The sequence below is a fragment of the Cervus canadensis genome, chromosome 11 (assembly GCF_019320065.1).
Source record: "Cervus canadensis isolate Bull #8, Minnesota chromosome 11, ASM1932006v1, whole genome shotgun sequence".
NCBI lineage: Eukaryota > Metazoa > Chordata > Mammalia > Artiodactyla > Cervidae > Cervus > Cervus canadensis.
In genome coordinates this window covers 19,377,764-19,398,221 of record NC_057396.1, presented here as the reverse complement: position 1 = coordinate 19,398,221, position 20,458 = coordinate 19,377,764, and the positions used below count along the sequence as shown (strand labels likewise).

General features: G+C 43.0%; 1 protein-coding gene across 2 annotated transcripts in view; it reads left to right on the top strand.

Annotated features, from left to right (window-relative positions):
• The window catches only part of ALG9 (ALG9 alpha-1,2-mannosyltransferase), a 108,168-nt gene that overhangs the window by 84,003 nt on the left and 3,707 nt on the right, over positions 1 to 20,458 (top strand). The window contains exon 15 of one of the 2 annotated variants that reach the window (XM_043481593.1): positions 20,182 to 20,300. In XM_043481593.1, the coding sequence (XP_043337528.1) occupies positions 20,182 to 20,300 (119 nt within the window). Of the gene's footprint in view, positions 1 to 20,181; positions 20,419 to 20,458 lie in introns of those variants that run through there. The other variant, XM_043481594.1, reaches the window with a different exon arrangement.

Below are 20,458 nucleotides of genomic sequence, written 5' to 3'. Positions count from 1 at the left end.
CATAGACTGGTTGAATGGATGACAAAAACAAGACCACATATGTGCTGTCTACAAGAGACCCACTTCAGATCAAGGGACACATACAGAACTGAAAGTGAGGGGATGGAAAAATGTGTTCAATTCATGGAAATCAAAAGAAAGCTGGAAAAAAAAAAAAAGAAAGCTGGAGTAGCAATATCATATCAGACAAAAGAGACTTTAAAATAAAGGTCTAGTACAAAAGACAAAGAAGGACCCTACATAGTGATCAAAGAATCAATCCAAGAAGCAGCAGCTATAACAGTTTTAACTATATATGCACAACATAGGAACACCTCAATTTAAAGGCAAAAATTAATACTGTTTAGGTTGGTACAAAAGTAACTGCGATTTTTGCATTGTTGAAATCTGCCATTTGATATTGGAATACATTATAAATAAATATGGTTATGTTATACATCATTTTAATGCACATTTCTTGCTTTTTTTTTTTGCTAATGACTTATTACTTGCTGTTTATTTTATATTTATTTTAGACTGTGGGTATACCGTTAGACAAAAAGCAAATTCAGGTGATTTTCTTGTGTTCAAAATGGGTTGTAAAGAAGCAGAGACAACTTGCAATGTCAGCAACACATTTAGCCCAGGAACTGCTAATGAACATACAGTGCTGTGGTGGTTCAAGAACTTTTGCAAAGGAGATGAGAGCCTCGAAGATGAGGAGCTTAGTGGCTGGCCTTTACCAATCAGAAGTTGATAATGACAGTTGAGAGCCATTATTGAAGCTAATGCTCTTACAACTACACGATAAGTTGCCGAAGAACTCAGTGTCAACCATTCTATGGTCGTTCAGCATTTGAAGCAAATTGAAAAGGGTGAAAAAGCTTGATAAGTGAGTGCCTTGTGAACTGACTGGAAATCCAAAATCGTTCTTGTGAAGTGTCATCTTCTTTTATTCTCTGCAACAACTGCAAACCATTTCTCGATCGAATTGTGACGTGTGACAAAAGTGGATTCTGTATGACAGCTGGTGACGACCAGCTCAGTGTCTAGACTGAGAAGAAGCCCCAGAGCACATCCCCAAGACAAACGTGCACCAAAAAAGGTCATGGTCACTGTTTGGGGCTCTGCTTTCTGTCTGATCCACTATAGCTTTCTGAATCCCAGCGAAGCCATTACATCTGAGAAGTATGCTCAGCAGATCAATGAGATACACCAAAAACTGCAACATCTCCTGCCACCGTTTGTCAATAGAAAGGGCCAGTTCTTCTCCCTGACAATGCCTGACCACAGGTCACACAACCAACGCTTCAAAAATTGAATGAATTGGGCTTCAAAGTTTAGCTTCATCCTCCATATTCACCTGACCTCTCACCAACTGGCTACCACTTGTTCGAGCATCTTGACAACTTTTTGCAGGGAAAATGCTTCTACAACCAACAGGATGCAGCAACTGTTTTCTAAGAGTTCGTTAAATCCTGAAGAACAGATTTTTCTGCTACAGGAATAAGCAAACTTATTTCTCATTGGCAGAAATGTGTTGATTGTAATGGCTCCTATTTTGATTAATAAGTGTGTGTTTGAGCCTAGTTATTTAAAATTGACGATCCAAAACCATGATTACGTTTGTACCAACCTAATAGCAACCATAAAAGGAGAGATCAACAGTAACACAATAATAGTGGGGGACTTTTAACACTCCACTTTCATTAATGGACCAGATGGACTTACTTGATATTTATAGAGCATTCCATCCAAAGCAGCTGAATACACATTCTTCTCAAGTGCACACAGAGTATTCTCCAGGGTTGATCACATTCTGGGCCACAAAACGAGCCTCAGTAAATTCAGGAAAATTGAAATCATGTCAGTCATCTTTTCCAACCACAATGCTGTGAAATTAGAAATCAATTACAAGAAAAAAACTGTTAAAAACATAAGCACATGAAGGCTAAACAATATGCTAGTAAACAACTGATGAATCACTGGAGAAATCAAAGAGGAAATCAGAAAATACCTAGAGACAAATGACCACAAAAACATAATGACCTAAAACCTCTGGGACGCAGCAAAAGCAGTTCTCAGAGGGAAGTTTATAGCGATACTGTCTTGCCATGGGAAACAAGAATCTCAAACAACCTAACCTTACATCTAAAGCAACTAGAGAAAGAACAAAACCCCAAGTTACTAGAAGGAAAGAAATCATAAAGATCAGAGCAAAAATAAATGAAATAGAGATGAAGAAAACAATAGAAAAGATAAATCATTGTGTCCTTAAGTGAGTAAGGAGGGAGTGGGGGTAGGCATTGAAGGAGTGGGAGACCATGACAGGTGGTAGGATCATGACCTGATACTCAAAAAAATTGTCAAAATCAGAACAGTAGTAGGAGGGAACTTGAAATTCTCTTTCAAGCAGCAGCGAAGGTATGAATTTCTCTGCATCATACATATTCTTTTGGTGCCTGACTTGTTATTTGATACAGTATTTGGAGAGCAGGTCACTATTGTGGCTTCATTTTTGAGTTGAGAAAACTATGACGACATGAGATCTGGGCCTGAAAAGATCTCCAGCCCAGGAGGGTCAGTAGATCCCTGACAGCCTTCCTGTTAGCAAAGGGAAACAGTGGGTGACAAATACTGACCAGCAGTACCTTGGTCACAGAATCAATTCTGTTTACAGCAAATGGGTCAAGGGAGTATTTTTGAAGCAACTTTTTTTTTCCCTTTTGGTCTTAAAGGATTGGAGTGGGAAAAGTTCCTCATCTTCCCATTTCCCCTTTTGGTAGCACATGGGCCCAGCAGCTGGTAGACATAAACTGAGAGTCTGTTCAAGGCAAAGAAACCTGATGCTTGTACACCGCTCACCGGAGAACTGGAAATCTTTTGAGGGAAGAGCAGAAGGTGTTGGCCACCTTCTCACCTGCCTTGTGGCAAGCAGAGTGACAGAGGTGACCACACTGTCACTCAGTGATGTGGCCGAGCATCACTCCTCCAGGGCCCTCTGTTTAACACTGTCCTCAGTTAGTGGGAGCAGGGGACACACTGGGAGTCCATGAAATATGAGAGCCTTTCCCAGAGATAACTACTGCTGCTCCCCACTGAACATCTGCTTCCCTAAGAAGCTAGATTTTAAGGGCAGAAATAAGGCATAGTTTGATAGACATTTGTTTGATAGGCTCAGTTTGATAGACATTTGTTGGCCGTCTTCTGCATATAAGACTTTATAGACTGTGTGCAGACAAGACCACTGCCTTGGGAGTTTATAGTTTACCCGGGGAGATGCACTGTAGCTCAGAGAGGGTGGATGCCTCTCTTGGGGCAGGAGAGGGTGGGGTTAGCTCCTAAAGGCTAGAATGGGAGAAACCAAGGAAGATCCCAAGAGGTCATGACATCGGAAGATTACACTGGCTCTACTGTGGGAGGTGGACTGGAAGGCGGCAAGGTGCAAGGCATACAAACAAGCTGGGAGGCTGTTCTGCTTGACTAGATGACAGGTGACGAGGAAGTGAACACAGCTGTGAAGGATGAATGGACTCAGGAGACACATTTTTGCAGAAAAGGATCAGGTCAAAGTTTGGATCCCAGAAGCTCACAATTTTCTCCAGTGGCCTTTATCAAGCTTTAATGTTTTCCTTTGCTCCATTAGAAATGCAGTGCTGGTCACTGTTATGGCTTGCTTTCTCTAAGTGGGCTGCTCCCTGACCAGAAGCTTTCACACATTGAGCAGCGCTTGCCAGAGAGACGGGCCTCTAAGCTTATCCCACGGTACGTCCTGTCTCTCCTGTGGGTCCCTGGTGCCGCTTCATTTAACACCTCCAGTGGAGGTGGAGGAAAGGAGAAGACCCCTGGAGAATGCCTTCAGAGGTTTTTAATTTCCCATAAGTTGTACTCATTTCCCTAAACTGGCATTCTTTTCATGACCATGTGCTGAGAAAAAAAAAGAAATATGTTGGTTACAGATTCCTTGAAGATATGCAGAGTATAATGGAAGTTTACTTGAAAGTATGCGAAGTATAGTGAAAAGAACATGAGGTCAGAAGACGTGCATTCAGTCCTGGTTACTTGCTGCTGTTCCTCTCTGTTCCCACATTTCCGTATCAGTAAAACAGAGATAATATTTTTATATACTTTATGGGAATGTTGGAAGGATTAAATGAGAGCTGAAATAGGAAAGTGTTTTTAAATTCTAAAGCATTATATAAATGTCAGGCCTTCCTATTAATTAGCAGGCTGCCTGAAGCTCCAAAGTTATGCTGATTTTCTTTACATTTCTCTTCCTCAGCCATTCCTAGTAAGTACTGACCCAACTGCAAAAGCAGCAGGATCTTCCCGCGCCCTTTGCCACAGCAGTGTGTAACTGTCCGCACTGTGACATCTCATGTTGCTGACTTTGGGCCAGTTAAGTCGGGCTGTACTGTGGGAGGGGGTGTGCCTCAGAGATACCCCTCTGAGGTGGTGCACGAAAAGCCCTTGAGAACTCGACCCAGGCATGTCTTTGAGCCTCTCGAATGCGGCTATTACGTTTCCTCTGTCTTCATGAAACAATGGTTTTTGTACTTGAGCAATTTACGTAACAAGGAGGAGAATGTCACCATCCACGTGTAATAGTCACCCGTGTCTTAGACCCTAGATCAGGTGGGCCGCAGGCCTAGCTGTTATCTAGCTCTTCCTGAGGAAGGGTTTTCATAAGCCTGTGACATACCACCACATGGTCTTTTTAGAAATGTAAGTAGGTTAGTTTCTCAAATGTTTAAGTCCCTGAAATTTATTTTTTTTTAGTTTTTAATTTAAAAAAATTTTTGTTTATTTTTGGCTGTGCTGGGTCTTTGTTGCTGTGAGGGCTTTTCTCTAGTTGCGGCGAGTGGGGGCCGCTCTCCAGTTGCCGTGTGCAGGCTTTCAGTGCAGTGGCTTCTCTCGCGGAGCACAGGCTCTGGTAGTTGCAGCATGTGGGCTCAGGAGTTGCAGCTCCCGGGCCCTAGAGCACAGGCTCAGTGGTGGTGACACAGGGAACTTAGCTGTTCTGTGGCACGTGGGATCTTCCCAGGCCGGGGATCAAACCCGTGTCTCCTGCACTGGCAAGCAGATTCTTTACCACTGAGCCACCAGGGAAGCCCAAGCCCCTGAAATATAAATCTGCTTTCTTTAGAGTTCACTTTGAGATCATTTTTTCCCTTCCTTTATCCATCTCTGTCTTTTTGACATCTGACATCCATTTAATCAGCAGGTATTTTTGAACACTGCCAGAAACTGTGATGGATCTTAAGTGTATATGACAGTGAACACAAATTCCCTGTCCTCTTGAGCCGTACAGTATAATGGGGAGGCTGGCATTAAATAAATAACCATCTAGATCAGTCTAGAATTACAGCCCTGTTAGGTACTTTAAGAGAAAAGTACAGGGTGCTCAGAGAGAAGGAGTCGGCAGGAAGACACCCCTGGAGTCTGTTTTTATGTCATGAAGCCAGCTGGTTAAGCAGGTTTGGAAATCAGAAAATATTTATTGAAAAGCTATAATGTTCTTGTCACAGCACTAGATTATTTAGGAGTTATGAAAGAAGCAATTAGACATAGATTTTTACCTTTGAATAATTTACAACTTTTGTAGTTCCTTTTGTAATATTTTGTAGGGATTCCCTGGTGGCTCAGATGGTGGAAAAAATGAGTCTACCTGCAATATGGGAGACTGGAGTTCGATCCCTGGATCAGGAAGATTCCCCTGGAGAAGGAAATGGCAACCCACTCCAGTATTCTTGCCTGGAAAACCCCATGGACAGAGGAGCCTGGGGGGCTATAGTCCACGGGGTTGCAAAGAGTCGGACACGACAAACCTGGGTCTCCTGCACTGCAGGCAGATTCTCTACCATCTGAGCTGCCAGAGAAGACATTAAGACCATAGAAGGTGCTGGGTGGTGTGCTAAAACTTCAGAGAAAGGAGAGCTCTGTGGAGGTTATAGTGTACTAGGAAGTCCTCCTGGAGGAGGCAGTGCTTAGCTGAAGAGTACAAGGAAAAGGATTTGTATTCGTGGTAAAGAGGGCAGAATCATATCTATAATTCAAGGAGAAGAAATCATGAGCGCAAGTGGAAAAAGTAAAAGAAGCCTGTTAAATGAGGGGACTGGAGGGTCCATAGAGGAAAGCTTCATTTACCTCTTTGATTTAAATTTGCTTTTAGTTAGAGTGATCTGTAATATATTATCCAAATGAGAACACTTTTGAAAGTAAAAGGGGGCCTGCCCTGGGCGAGTTGAGATAGGTAGTCATCCTGTTGTAATGTGACTGGAATACAAGAGCTTATCCCAGAAAGCAGGATTGGAGAGCGGAGCACGTGGTTATGGTCAGTCCGTGTTTACTATCGGATTTGCCTGTAGGTTACTTATTTAATTTTCAGACGTTCCTTGGTGCCATAGCCTGGGTTGGGCCTTAGCTGTCTGAAAGGGAAGCGGTGAGGCTAGTTTGAAGACGGTACCAGCACGTAGAAAAATCATACTCTTGAGTGTGTGCCAGGGGAGACTCAACCCCAGGGGAAGCAACCTAAAATTATTAGGACAGTACTGTGACTGGCGCAAATTTAGGAATTCTAAATATCTATGAATATGTAAAGAGGCATATTTGCTGTTGAAATTGTTGGAAGATAAGCAGAGTTTCCTGTTGGACTGTTGGAGAAGGACTCACAAAGAGGGCTGAACGTCATAAACCTATCTGGGAGAATGGCCGCCCAGATGCCCACCCATGCTCTTCCTGTTAGCCTTCTTTGCTTTATCAGAGGACTGGAGAGGCCAGACCACATTAGTTGGAGAGAAGATCTAGACATAAGATTTTTATTTAATTTTTTAATTTTACTTGTAGCATAATTACTTTACAGTATTGTGATGGTTTTTGCCATATAGCAGTATGAATTAGTCATAGGTCTACATGTGTCCCCTCCATCAGGCACAAGATCTTGATAACCATTTTCTAGTCTCCTCCCGCACGTAACTGGTACCAGAGCTGCAACTGCCTCTCCCTGAGTTTGCTGTGTCTGTGTCTGGCTAATGTTATTAGCGTTTATCAAACTTCCAAGATACAGGGGCGAAACTCGTTGACGTATCAATTTTAAACCAGACACATTTGTCACTCTATGGACATCTCATATTACATACTTTCTAAAATGAGCAGATTTTTTTGTTTTCTTTCTTTCTTTGAAGCATGATTTAATAGCTACTTGTATAAAATAGCTGGACAAGTGGGTGGATGTAATGGTTACTCTGAGATTCCCCAGAGAGGAGTGAAGGGAGACTGTTGCAATAATTCAGCTGGATGGTGGGTTCCTTTCTAAGGGTGGTGAGAGTGTTTGGCTGAGGGAGTCTGGTGGGAAATGCCTCTCCAGGGTGTTGGAGTTGGCCTCCTGAGCAGCAGAGCCTGTTTGGAGCTTTAGAAACAAGTCGGGAGGCCCGGCCACTGCTTTGCAACCCCTTTCCACCCACTTCTTCCTCCTTCATTGTAGGTCCCTTCTGTTTCACTGTGTTTGCCTTCACCTCTGATTTTTGGATTGTAATATTTTATTTTTCTCCATTTGGGAACCTGTTGGCCTCATCCAACTGAATTTTAGGCTTGCCTGACGAGGGATGTGAGATTATTTGGGGACACTTATTAGGGCAGGATTTCAAAGCCCTGCCCAACGTATAATTACAGGTAGATGCAAGCGAAGAGTCAGAACATAGCGTCTTCAGCTGGCGTGGCAGGAGAGGGGCCTTTACTCGTCAGTGGATTTCTGTAGAGCCAGGTGGGGGTTGCGGTGATAGCACCTGACGCTTGTGTTCTTCCGGTGTCCAGCACAGGATCCTCATGGAGGTTTTCAGCTGAGACTGTTACTTTCCTTTTAGCATCCAGGAAGTGAATCCAGCAGCTATGAGGCCATGGTACCCGAATCCAGTTTGGTTCTGTGTCATTGTCTCGTCATTAGCAGCCATCATGTCCCAACCCTAACCCCAACATAAGCAGAGCTGTTTCTGAAAGATAAGAAGACCATTGGAATATCATTGTGAAGTGAAAACTAACTGTAAACTCTTGTCCCAGTTATTGCTGCGTCCCAAACTTAATGGTATTAAGTTCAGTCGCTCAGTTATGTCCGACTCTTTGCGACCCCGTGAATCGCAGCACGCCAGGCCTCCCTGTCCATCACAAACTCCCGGAGTTTACTCAAATTCATGCCCATTGAGTCGGTGATGCCATCCAGCCATCTCATCCTCTGTCGTCCCCTTCTCCTGCCCCCAATCCCTCCCAGCATCAGGGTCTTTTCAAATGAGTCAGCTCTTCGCATCAGGTGGCCAAAGTATTGGAGTTTCAGCTTCAGCATCAGTCCTTCCAATGAACACCCAGGACTGATCTCCTTCAGGATGGACTGGTTGGATCTCCTTGCAGTCCAAGGGACTGCAACACCGCAAGGGCAGCAGTAATCTGTTATTTTTTATCTCGTGGTTCTGGGGACTCACTGGGCCCAGTGGGCCATTCTCAGCTTCTCAGGGTCTTATGCTCTGGCCATCAGACGGTGGTTGGCACTGGGGCATTTCAAGGCTTTGCATGTGTGCGTGCTTGTTCACCTGCTTCAGTCGTGTCCAACTCTGTGTGACCCTGAGGGCAGCAGCCCGCCAAGCTTCTCTGTCCATGGGATTCTCCAGGCAAGAGTACTGGAGTGGGTTGCCATGCCCTCCTCCAGGGGATCTTCCCAACCCAGGGATCAAATTTGCGTCTCTTAAGTCTCCTTCATTGGCAGGCAGGTTCTTTACCACTAGCACCACCTGGGAAGCCCCTCAAGGGCTTTCCCACACTTCTAACAGTGGATGCTGGCTACTGGTTAGCTCTCAGCTGGGACTCTTGGCCAAAACACCTAACGTGGCTTCTCCATGTGGCCTGTGCTTCCTCATAGCATGGTGGCTGGCTTCCAGGAGCTAGAATCTCAAGAGCGGTGTGGCTTTTATGACCTAGCCTTGGAATTCACACAGTATCACTCCCACCTCATTCTTTTCATTGAAAGCAAGCCAGTCTAATAGCCCATGGTCAAGGGGAGAGGAATTAGACTTCCCCTGTTGATGGGAAGAGTGTCAAAGAATTTATGGACGTGTTTTTAAAACATCACTGCGCTTTTGATGCTGTTCTTCATCCAAATTAGACAATTTTGGGGGAAAAAAAAAAACTTTTTTGAAGGCGATGTCTTGCAGAAGAGACATATGGCGCCCAAAATAGTCCAGCAGGCTGTTCCCATCTGCAGCTTCTTGTTCCCCAGGTGGAAAGGGAAACTGCACCCCCTGGCAGAGTTTGGCTCCGGGCCAACGGTTGGACATGCTTCACATGGCGTTCAGATCCTCTCGGTGGAATTGGATCTCCCTCCTAACCCGTGACTGAAGTGCTCTTGTCTGTTCGCCTAACGTCAGTCACAGTGGTGCCTTCCGCTCTTTTGTCTTGGCCAAGAATACTGAGAAACTGTAAGGGAAAAGCCGTCAGAGTTTTTATACTTTTGTAATTCCTTAACTCCTCCTTGTTGTCCTACACTTTCTCTTTCTTTCCCAGTCTGGGCTATCCCCATTTCCTTCTCCCCAGATGGTTTCCTTCGACCCTTTACCTGGCAGCACTACTACCTCAGGCTAGATTTGGCTTCAGAACACACTGTTTTGCCCATTGTATTCTTCAATTGCTTAATCACTGTCTGCTGACGTTTGCAGGAATATAAACCCTTCTTTTTTTTTTTTTTTCCGAAGCTCAGAGGGTCTGCTTTGCCTTGTTGTGAAGTTAGTTCTCTGGAAACAGACTGAGCTTCAAGCCCATGATATAAGAGCCTCTCAGGCTTGAAGCATGCATATATACAGTGTCTTAGAACCGCCACTGCTTTCCGCTAGCTTAGACCAAGCAACTGGCATCATCAGAGGCATGTATTCTCAATTTCTTGAGAGTTAGAACATCTCTTGTTGACTCTCACAACTCCTAGCACATATTAGGGTCTTAGAAAATATTTATCAATTTATTTGATGTTGCATAAAGGAAAAAGGTGAAATAAGAGTTTCTTCAGAAGCTTCTCAGGCCCTTGTGTGTGCTTGTCTGCTTAGGCGCTCAGTCATATCCGACTCTTGCAACCCCATGGACTGTAGTCTGCCAGGCTCCTCTGTCCATGGGATTCTCCAGGCAACAATACTGGAGTGGGTTGCCAATTTCCTTCTCTATCTCATGCCCTTATTTGGTAAAATGAAGATCACTGAGTAGCTTCTATTTCTTGTGTGCTGGAGTGCTCCTTCTTAGGACCCAGGCCCCACCCCTTAAGAAAATCCACGGACTGTGTGCAGAGAGGAGCCCACAGGAGTCCTGAGGCCCACAGCCCACGGCTGGCCATGAGCGTGCCAGCCAAAGCCCGGTGAAACAGAAAGCCCATCAGTCAGCCACAGCTTTGAGAGAAATAATAGATGGCTTTTTTTTTTTCAAGCTGGGAAAAAAAAAAGATTGTTGAGTTATTTCAGAGCATACTCATTATTCCCCCTTTGTAAAACTTGCCAGGACCGTCAGCCTGCTGTGGCCCCCAGCGCACTTACTGTTTGTCGCAGAGAAGTAGCTCAGATGAGGGTCCAGAGAGTAGGGATGGCCCCCTTCCTGAACCCCGTTCGGTGTCTTCTCCACGGGAATGTGATGGAGCACGTGGTACCTTAACATCTCAGGAGCTATCAGATGGGAAAAGGCCACTCATGAGCTTTTCTCCAGCAAACGTAGCGGGACTGAAGGTCAGAAAATAACCGCTTGCTTAATACCAATTCTTTCTCAATCTCTTCATTCTGAATATTGGTGAAAGGTGACTGGTCAAGAGGTTATACTGTCCAGAGGTTATACTGGTTGGCCAAGGCCACACATCAGTGAAATGATCCACCCCGTACACGTGTCTCGCAGTGACGTGATTCCTGTTTGTGCCTCAGCAAGCTTCCAAGTCGTTACAAGGTGTGGATTTGGAGGTCGCTGCCGAAGAGTCAAAACCGTGAATGTGTTCATTGAATGTTCAGGATCTGTGGACATGCCCTCTGAAAACAGGGTCATTCTGGTCACATGGGTAATGACGATTTAGCAAATTTTGTGTAAACTGAAACCTGGATTGGTTTCTTGACCTTTTGCATGAATATTCTCTTTGCTAGGTAAGAAATGGCAGGGTGCAAGTAGTTCTGTGTTTCTGGGGTACACGATGAGAGGCTGGAGGGGGTAACAAACGAGGCCATAAGGGAAGTAGGAACCAGAAGATGATATGAAGTGTCCTATCGTAATGGATGTGAGCGCTTTGCTCCTCGTTGTCAGAGTCTCCCACATGCTCCATGGCCTTGTGTCCTGTCTCTCCTCTTCCTCCAGTCACTGTCGGCTCCCCCAGCTACTGTTTTACTGACATTTAGGCCACTTGTGTTGTACAGTTTGTGTCCTACAGGTATTTCTCATCTAGTTCATACCATATTTTGTTTTATAAACCCTGGATATGTGAAGCCTCCTTCCCACCCAAAAAGAGATTAAAACTTTTTAGGGAAAAACAGAATGCCCTCTTTGTTGATATGGACGCCCTCCGCATCTCACTTGTGCGCTGACATCCCACCACGGCATCGCATTCCCCACGTGCACTCCAGAGACTCCCACTTTGCTCTGCCCCTCCAGTGGCTTTAGGACTGAATTGTTTGGGAAGAGAAGAGGAAGAAGAACTTCACATTACTTTTTTCTTAATAGATATATATATTTTATTGAAGTATAGCTGACTCAGTGTTTCAGGTGCGTAGCAAGGTGATTCAGTTATACAGATACACATATATTATTTTTGAAATTATTTTCCATTATAGGTTATTACAAGATATTGACTGTAGTTCCCTGTGCTGTAGTTAACCTTTGTTGCTTGTTGCATATCTATTTTTTTTTTAATTAGAAATCTTGCATTCTATTCATACTAAGTCAAGCCAGTGGAATCAAAATGTCATAATTTTAATTAGGCAAAAATTCATAAGTTTTCTAAAATATATATATTATACATTCTATTTACATATATACATGTATACAAAAGCTTTTCTACAACACTTGGTATAGGCTTGAGAAAGAACATCGAAAAAGAAGAGATGGAGAAATTGGAAAATATAAACTAAATGAAATGAGAGCACTGAAATGGAAAAAGTGAAACAAGCTAGATAAAAGTAAAAGATCATCAGATAGTCCAGTTGCTTTTAAGCATGGCTGCTCATTAGAAACACATCTGGAGCTTTGGAGAAAAAAAGCAATACCTGGGCATTTGTATTTTTCAAAAAACTCCAAGATAGTTCTGATACATGTGTAGATTTTGAAAAGTGATTACAAGTTTTCTATTAAATGGTAGTTTTGGTAGTATAGAATTCTATTATTTTTCTGTTGACCCATCATGATGCAATAGTATTAAGTGAGAAATAGTTACATAATCATAATAGTAAAGGATGTTTATCAGTTTTTTCACAATCAATAGCCAGACAAAAAAGAATTACATTTGCAAGCCATAATGGGAACATAATTAACCTAACAATATAGAATAATTACATACAATTTGGGAAAGGGGTCAAGCAGAGTGATGTGGTAAGTGGAAGTGCATACATGCACATGTTTTCAAATGCCCAGCCAGTCTATGTCTTTTGGTTGGGGCATTTAATCCATTTACATTTAAGGTAATTATCGATATATATGATCCTTTTATCACTTTCTTATTTGTTTGGGGTTTATTTTCTGTAGGTCTTTTCCTTCTCGTTTCCTGCCTAAAGAAGTTCCTTTAGCATTTGTGGTAAAGCTGGTTTGGTGGTGCTGAATTCTGTTAACTTTTAATTGCTGGAAAGCTTTTGATTTCTCCATCAAATCTGAAGGACAGTCCTGCTAGGTAGAGTATTCTTGGCTGTAGTTTCTTCCCTTTCATCACTTTAAATAGATCATGCCATTCCCTTCTGGCTTGTAGAGTTTCGATTGAGAAATCAGCTGATAGCCTGATGGGAGTTCCCTTGTATGTTATTTGTCATTTTTCCCTTGTTGCTTTTAATATTTTATCTCTGTCTTTAATTTTTGTCGGTTTGATTACTATGTGTCTCTGTGTGTTCCTCCTTGGCTTTATCCTTCCTGGGACTCTCTGTGCTTCTTGGACTTGACTATTTCCTTTCCCATCTTCAGGAAATTGTTCAGCTATTATCTCTGCAAATATTTTCTCAGGTCCTTTCTCCCTCTCTTCTCCTTCTGGAACCTCTATAATGCAAATGTTGGGTGTGTTTAATGTCCCAGAGGTCTCTTGGGCTGTCTTCATTTCTTTTCATTCTTTTTTCTATATTCTGTTCTATGGCAATGATTTCCACCATTCCGTCCTCCAGGTCATTTATCCGTCCTGCCTCAGTTATTCTGCTATCAATTCCTTCTAGTGTACTATTCATCTCCGTTTGTTTGTTCTTTAGCTCTTCCAGGTCTTTGGTAAATATTTCTTGCATCTTCTCAATCTTTGCCTCCGTTCTTTTCCCGAGATCCTGGATCATCTTCAGTATCATTATTCTGAATTCTTTTTCTGGAAAGTTGCCTATCTCCACTTCATTTAGTTGTTTTTCTGGGATTTTATCTTGTCCCTTCATCTGGGACATAACTTTCTGCTTTTTCACTGTGGTTATTGTTGTTCTTCAAGCACTCAGTCATGTCTGACTCTTTGCAACCCCGTGGACTGCAGCACGCCAGGCTTCCCTGTCCTTCACCATCTCTCGTAGCTTGCTCAAACTCATGTCCATTGAGTCAGTGATGCCATCCAACCATCTCATCCTCTATTATCCCCTTCTCCTCCTGCCTTCAATCTTTCCCAGCATCAGAGCCTTTTCTAATGAGTCAGTTCTTCCCATCAGGTGGCCAAAGTATTGGAGCTTCATTGTGATTAGCTTTCTGTAATAGGATTTTTGGTTTAGCTGCTGTGAGACTGTGCTTCTTGCTTCTTCTGTCCACCCTCTGATGGCTGAGGCTGAGAGGCTTGTGTTATCTTCCTGATGGGAGGGACTGGCAATGAGAAAAACTGGGTCTTGCTCTGGTGGGCAGGGCCTTGCTCAGTAAAGCTCTAATCTATTTATCTGCTGATGGCTGGGGTTACACTCCCTCCCTGGTAGTTGTTTGGCCTGAGGCGATCCAGCCCTGGGGTCTACAGGCTCTATGGCCGGGTTAATGGCAACCTCCAAGAGGGCTAACGCCAAGGGGGACCTTCTAGGTCTGCTGCTGCCGGTGCCCCTGTCCCCATGGTGAGACCCTGCCCATCTATGCCTCCACAGGATGCCCTCCAACACTAGCAGGTAGTTTTGTTCAGTCTCCTGTGGGGTCAGTGCTCCTTTCCTCTGGGACTTGGTGCACGAAAGATTTTGTTTGTGCTCTGCAAGACTGGAGTCTGTTTTCCCCAGCCCTGTGGAAGTCCTATAATCAAGTCCTGCTGGCCTTCAAGTTCAGATTCCCTGGGGATTCACAGTCCCCTTGTCAGGTCCCCAGGCTGGGAAGACTGACATGGGATTCAGAACCTTCACAGCTTGGGAGAACTTCTTTGGTATTTCTTGTTCTTCAGTTTGTGGGTCACCCACCCAGCAGGTATGGGATTTGGTTTTATTGTGACTGTGGCCCTCCTACCGTCTCTCTCTGCAGCTTCTTCTTTGTCTTTCAAAGTGGGATATCTTTTTTTGTTGGGTTCCAGCATCCTCCTGTCAATGGTGGTTCAACAGCTAGTTGTGATTTTGGTGCTCCCGCAGGAGATGAGCACATGTCCTTCTCCTCGGCCGTCTTGAACTGAAGCCTCCTGAGCCTGTTCGAAAAGCTGCAGTACAGCGGTTGGTCAGATCAAGTTCTGTCTTCAAGGGCCCGGCATTCCCAGGGAACAGTAACACATAGCCTGTAACTCCTGTCTCCTTTTCTCTACTTTGGAAAAGAGGATTTTTTAAGTGTTACCGCTGTCTTTTCATGAGGGTAATGTCTCTCACCCCATTTTCTATTAAAGAATATTAAAGATCAGCCACAATTTTGCTGCATTATCAGCCTTCTGAGCAGTTCTTAAACTGCTTGATATGAGACTCAGGACTGACCATGGCTAAGGGTAAGTCTTGAGGGAACCGTGAGAGTCTCTTCAGAACTGAAGATTTCTCTAAAAGGCCAGCTCTGTTCTGAGGGTTGTGGAAGTCTGTCACTGAACTAAGTGCAGGAGAACAAGAGACAGAGACAAAAATGAAAAGAGAAGGAACTAGCTTTGAAAAAGAAAGAGAACTGGCAGGGAGCCCAGACTACAGGTCATAGGAATAAGCAATGTTTGGATGGATGGGTGGATGAATGGATGGAGAGACAAGACAAAAATAATGAGACAGCCTGAGTACAAGGTGTTTCTCTTTAAAATTAAAAATTGACCCAGCATTTGCGTCATGCCCGTTGAACTGGTGACGTCAGGGACTGGCAGGCGGTCTTCCACGGACGTCAGCAAGAGCAGATTGAAATCGCCACAGCAGAGTGCCCCTCAGCCCTGATAAATAGGGCTGATAATTGAATTAGAAAACATTCTGAGCTGTTGGCTAATTATGCTATTCAGGCAGTTGTTTTGTCCACGTCTGTTTCATCCTTGAATTGCCTGAGTGATTTTCTCACTGGGAGGGAAAGTGCTTCAGTGTCCATTTTGCGCCTCTCTAAATTATGCTGCCTGTGCTTCGTAGGGCAGTACTTTGGCATTTCACGTTATTACAGACATTGTTACATAAGTTTTGATCGCGTTAGTGTGGTTCTAGCTTGTGATTCAGTCTGATGTTTGTTTCCATGTGTATGAATGTGTGCGTATGCATGTTATTCCGATGCTCAACTGCTTTCTTCTTTCACAGAGGCAAATAACCAATTTGTTCTTCCAGCAACCGTATAATAATTTGAATAGCCCCAGTTGTGCTTGATTTAGTAAAGCTACAGATGAGAAAGAAATCAATCTAGAAGAGCAGCCATAGTATTAGAAGTGAAGGATTCAAGCCAACTTACTCTTTTGGTTAAAAAGAAAAAACAAAAACACAGACTCAAGTTTTAGGGTGTGATAATTTAGGAATTAATATGATTTGAACTTTATAAGCTTTTAGAGAACCGGACATCCCATCTCCTGACCCTAAACAGGATCCTATAGTGAACTGCTTGAGGAAATTGGATCTTAAAGATTACAGGCATCACAGCTGTGGATTGAGCAGAACTTTTTGTACGGGCTGCCTTGAAGATGACAACTTTGGAGGAACTATGGTGACTGGCAGTGGAAAGGAATCAGGACGTGTGAAAATCCTTAAAAATTTATTGACTTAAATAACTTTGCCTATGTTATGAATAAAAAGAAACCTTTGTGCAGAAAGTCAAAAAAAATAACGCTGTCTAGGTTTGTCATAGCTTTAAAAATTATTACAAGTGAAATATCTCACCTACTTTTGCTTATGTTTGAATTTTTCTATTGTAACAAATGGTAAACAAAGTAGGTTGTTTAAAAAAAAAAGCATTATGGTGCAAAGTACAAAGTGAAAATCATGTGCTATATCATAGAGACAGCATAATTTTTGTTTTATTGGTATTGTTAAAACTGCCTCTCCAAGTGGTTCTTGCAGGTTTCCACTTTTACTGGCAGTATCAGTTTCCTCATTCCTCCCCAGTGTTTGATACTGTCAGACTTCTCAGCTTTTGCAAACCTGATTATTGAAAAATTATATCTAGATTTACATTTCCCTGATTACTAGTAAAATTGAACATCATTTCACATGGCTATTGCAGTCCAGTAAGCAAGAATACTGGAGTGGGTTGCTATTTCCTCCTCCAGGGGATCTTCCTGACCCAGGGATCGAACCTGTGTCTTGTGTCTCCTGCATTGGCAGGTGGATTCTTTAACATTGCGCCACCCAGGAAGCCCCAGGACATGTTACTTGCTCAGTCATGTCCAACTCTGTGACCCCATGGACTGTAGCCCACCCGGCTCCCCTGTCCATGGAATTCTCCAGGCAAGAATCCTGGAATGGGTTACCATTCCCTTCTCCAGGGGATCTTCTTGACCCAGGGATCAAACCTGGGTCTCCTGCATTGCAGGCAGATTCTTCACCATCTGAGCAACCAGGGAAGCCCAGCCCATATAGATAGATAGATAGATAGATAATTTATATATTTTAGATGCCCTTCCTCTGTTATGTATGTGGTAACTATTTTGTCCCAGTCTCTATTATTCTTTTACCTTTGTTTCAGCTTGCCTTTTGCATTCAGCAGTAATACATAGTGACCCTTCTTCTGTTTTAGGGAGGTCAGTATTTTTTATGATAACATATCCCATGTATCGCCCTGTATGGTTTTCTGAAATGCTCTCTTTTAGAACTCCTTGGCATGACCAAGGAGTTGGCATAGAAATAGTCAGCATAGAAAGTCATCACCACGGACTGTCCTGTCCTCACCACGTACTGTCTTGTCTTCACCATGTGCTGTCTTGGCCTGTAAAAGGGCCTATAACCCCTTTTGTTTTCATATTTTTTAATTATTTTATAAATGACATAAAAGTAATAATGAAAGGATAGTTTTAAAAAACATCATTTGAAATCTTTACAAGAATTTGAATGTAGCAACCCCAATCTTTATTCCATATGTTTCTGCTTTTGAATATGTATACCTGAAATAGACTTCTCTGGTGGCTCAGAAAAAAGGGTAAAGAATCTGCCTGCAATGCAGGAGACCTGGGGTCAATCCTTGAATCAGGGAGATCCCCTGGAGAAGGGAATGGCAACCCACTCCAGTATTCTTGCCTGGAAAATTTCATGGACAGAGGAGACTGGCAGGCTACAGTCCGTGGGGTTGCAAAGAGTTGGACATGACTGAGCACACACACACATGTGCACGCACACACGCGCACACACACAGACGCGCGCGCGCACACACACACACACATATGCTATCGTCATTAGAGTCTTGAGTGCTGCTGTCTCTGCATTCATCTTCTGATTTGTCTAATTGTGAAGTGTCTTCCTCTGTTGATTTTCTTCTCATTGGCATTATGGACAGGAAATTTTTAAATTCTGAACTCTCAGCTGTGCTCAATTAAAGCTAAATGCAGGCTGCAGAGATAGTGTCACAAATCTTTTGTACCTTATTGAAAGATGATGCATACTTTGAACAATGCAGTGAAAATATGGAAGGATAATGTAATTATATCATTTTTGCATAATCCTTTTTGGGAATATCATCATTCTTTTTCTTATCATTTTTTTTTAAGCATCGTTGTAAATAATGCAAGATGTAGAGGGAAAAAAGACCACTAAGATTCTTTAATATAGTTTAAATTTTATAAAAGATTGTAATGGACCTATATGGTAGTTACATGATAGAATGAGTTTTATTCTATTTTTGAAAATAAGTATAATTTTCCTTTCTTCTTTGAAAGACTCCAAGAGGAATAAAATTACAAAATAATGATCCTCCCAAGTAGTAAGGAACCATTCCAAAAAGAAAGTAAAAAAAGTAAAATTGGGCCCAGTGGACCTAATGTTATACCAAGGAATGAGTTGACTGGAAATAGGTGCTGACTGTATTAGTGAAGCTTTTAGCATGGAGTCACCTGGAATGGAAATGATGCTTAATTCAGTGTAGCCTTTCTTTACTACGCTGAAGCCTGCAGGAGTTTGCTCCAGCTTACAGCTTTCTGTCCTGACCTTCCCCTTATCTGTGCAGCATGGACAGAAAGGAGGAAAATTAGCTTCTTTTTGACTGAGGTAGGTGCTTCCTCCTCCTGTTCGTTTCTTTGCAGAGGCCCTGCTTTATCTTGAGTGTCTCTCTGCTAAGCCTCTTTTCTCTATCAAAGCCCTTGAGCTGCTAGCTGTTGAAGTGAAGTGAGTGTCTGTTGCGCGCAGAGCGCAGCCAGCATCCCAGTTGGGAAGGATCTCTAAGAGGTGTGCATGCCAAGCAGGGTACCATTGTGTGCAGGCATTGCGGGAGTCTGCCAAACTCAGAAGTGGGCTGCCAGTACAAATGCCACGTTGACATGACATTTACAAGCTGAGAGTCTGGAAAAGGACTGGCAGGGGAACACCCTTCAGCTACCTCATTTAAGTTGGCAGTTTCTGGGCCAACTTTTGGTTTTTTTGACTCAGAAATCGTAGTCAAGAAGTAATACTGCATATAGAATTTAAAACTATCAGTGCCACTTTTTCTAGGAAGTGATGAATCGTGTTAGCCTGTTTCCTGGGATGCAGGATAAACCAGAGTGGTAAGAGTGCAGAGTCTGGAATCAAATCTGAATGTGAATGAGGGCTTTATCACTTACTGTGGGACCCTGCTCAAGCTACTTAATCTATGTGTCTCACTTTCCCATCTATAAAGTCGAAGTAATATCACTTTCCTCATAGGTTTATTGTATGGATTAAATAGTACCTTAGAAAGTGTAAGCACTTTCCCCAGGGCTTGTTCAATGCTAGGTATTCAATAAATGTGAGATATTTTTCATATTCTTTAGAAATTAGTGAGACATTCAGGGTATTAGCTGTTCCTATCTATATTTCAGTATAAAGAGAAAAGTATAAAGAGTATGAAAAGACTGAACTCTGTCTTTGACTTGAGAATCGCCAAAACAGTATGCACAGGAAGCCAAGGACATAGTTTTTTCTTCACCTCTCTAGGAAAACTTAGAGGTGGAGTCAGGATCATTTGAGCCTTTGGCATCTCTGCAGTCTCTGGGGTACACAAACTCTTAAGGTGTGAAGAATTTATTTCCATAATAACATTTCTTTGATTGAATTAGAACTTTTCAATGGCAAATTCTAACGCAGACCTAGAGCTCTTCTGAAGGATGTCCTGTGGCTTATTAGTGAGACTACCAAGACTGTCGTTTGAGTTCAGGCAAGAAGGTACTTGGTCTTTTTTTCTTTAGGCTGTTCTGGGTCTTCGTTGTGGCGCATAGGCTTAGCTACTCCTAGACATGTGGGACCTTAGTTCCCTGAGCAGGGCTCGAACCCATGTCCCCTGCAATAAAAGGTGTGTTCTTTACCACTGGACCACCAGAGAAGTCCCAGTACTTGGTTTTGATTAAGTCTTTTATCAAGATCTAGTAGCTAAGCACGGCTTATATAAAATATAATCCTTACCATAGCATTTTATTCATTTCCTTTAATCATTTTCAATACCATGAGTAACTTCTCTCAAATGATAAGATTCTGTCTTTTTTTCTCTCTTGTCTTTCAGATCTTCAAAGTTGTTGCGGGCATTCTACGTTCCCTTCCTGTCAGATCAGTATACAGTGTATGCAAACTACACCATCCTCAAACCCCGGAAAGCAAAGCAGACCAGAAAGAAGAGCGGAGGTTAGCACCGTGCCTGTGGTCCCAGAGGACACCCATCCTGTTCACTGGGGATTCCACTGACAGGACGCCCTCCAAGCCATCGCTCGTAACGTGTGTAATAAAGGCCGTGTGACACGAATGCTGGAGTCTGGGTGCTTTGGGCTGGTCAGAGTCAGTCA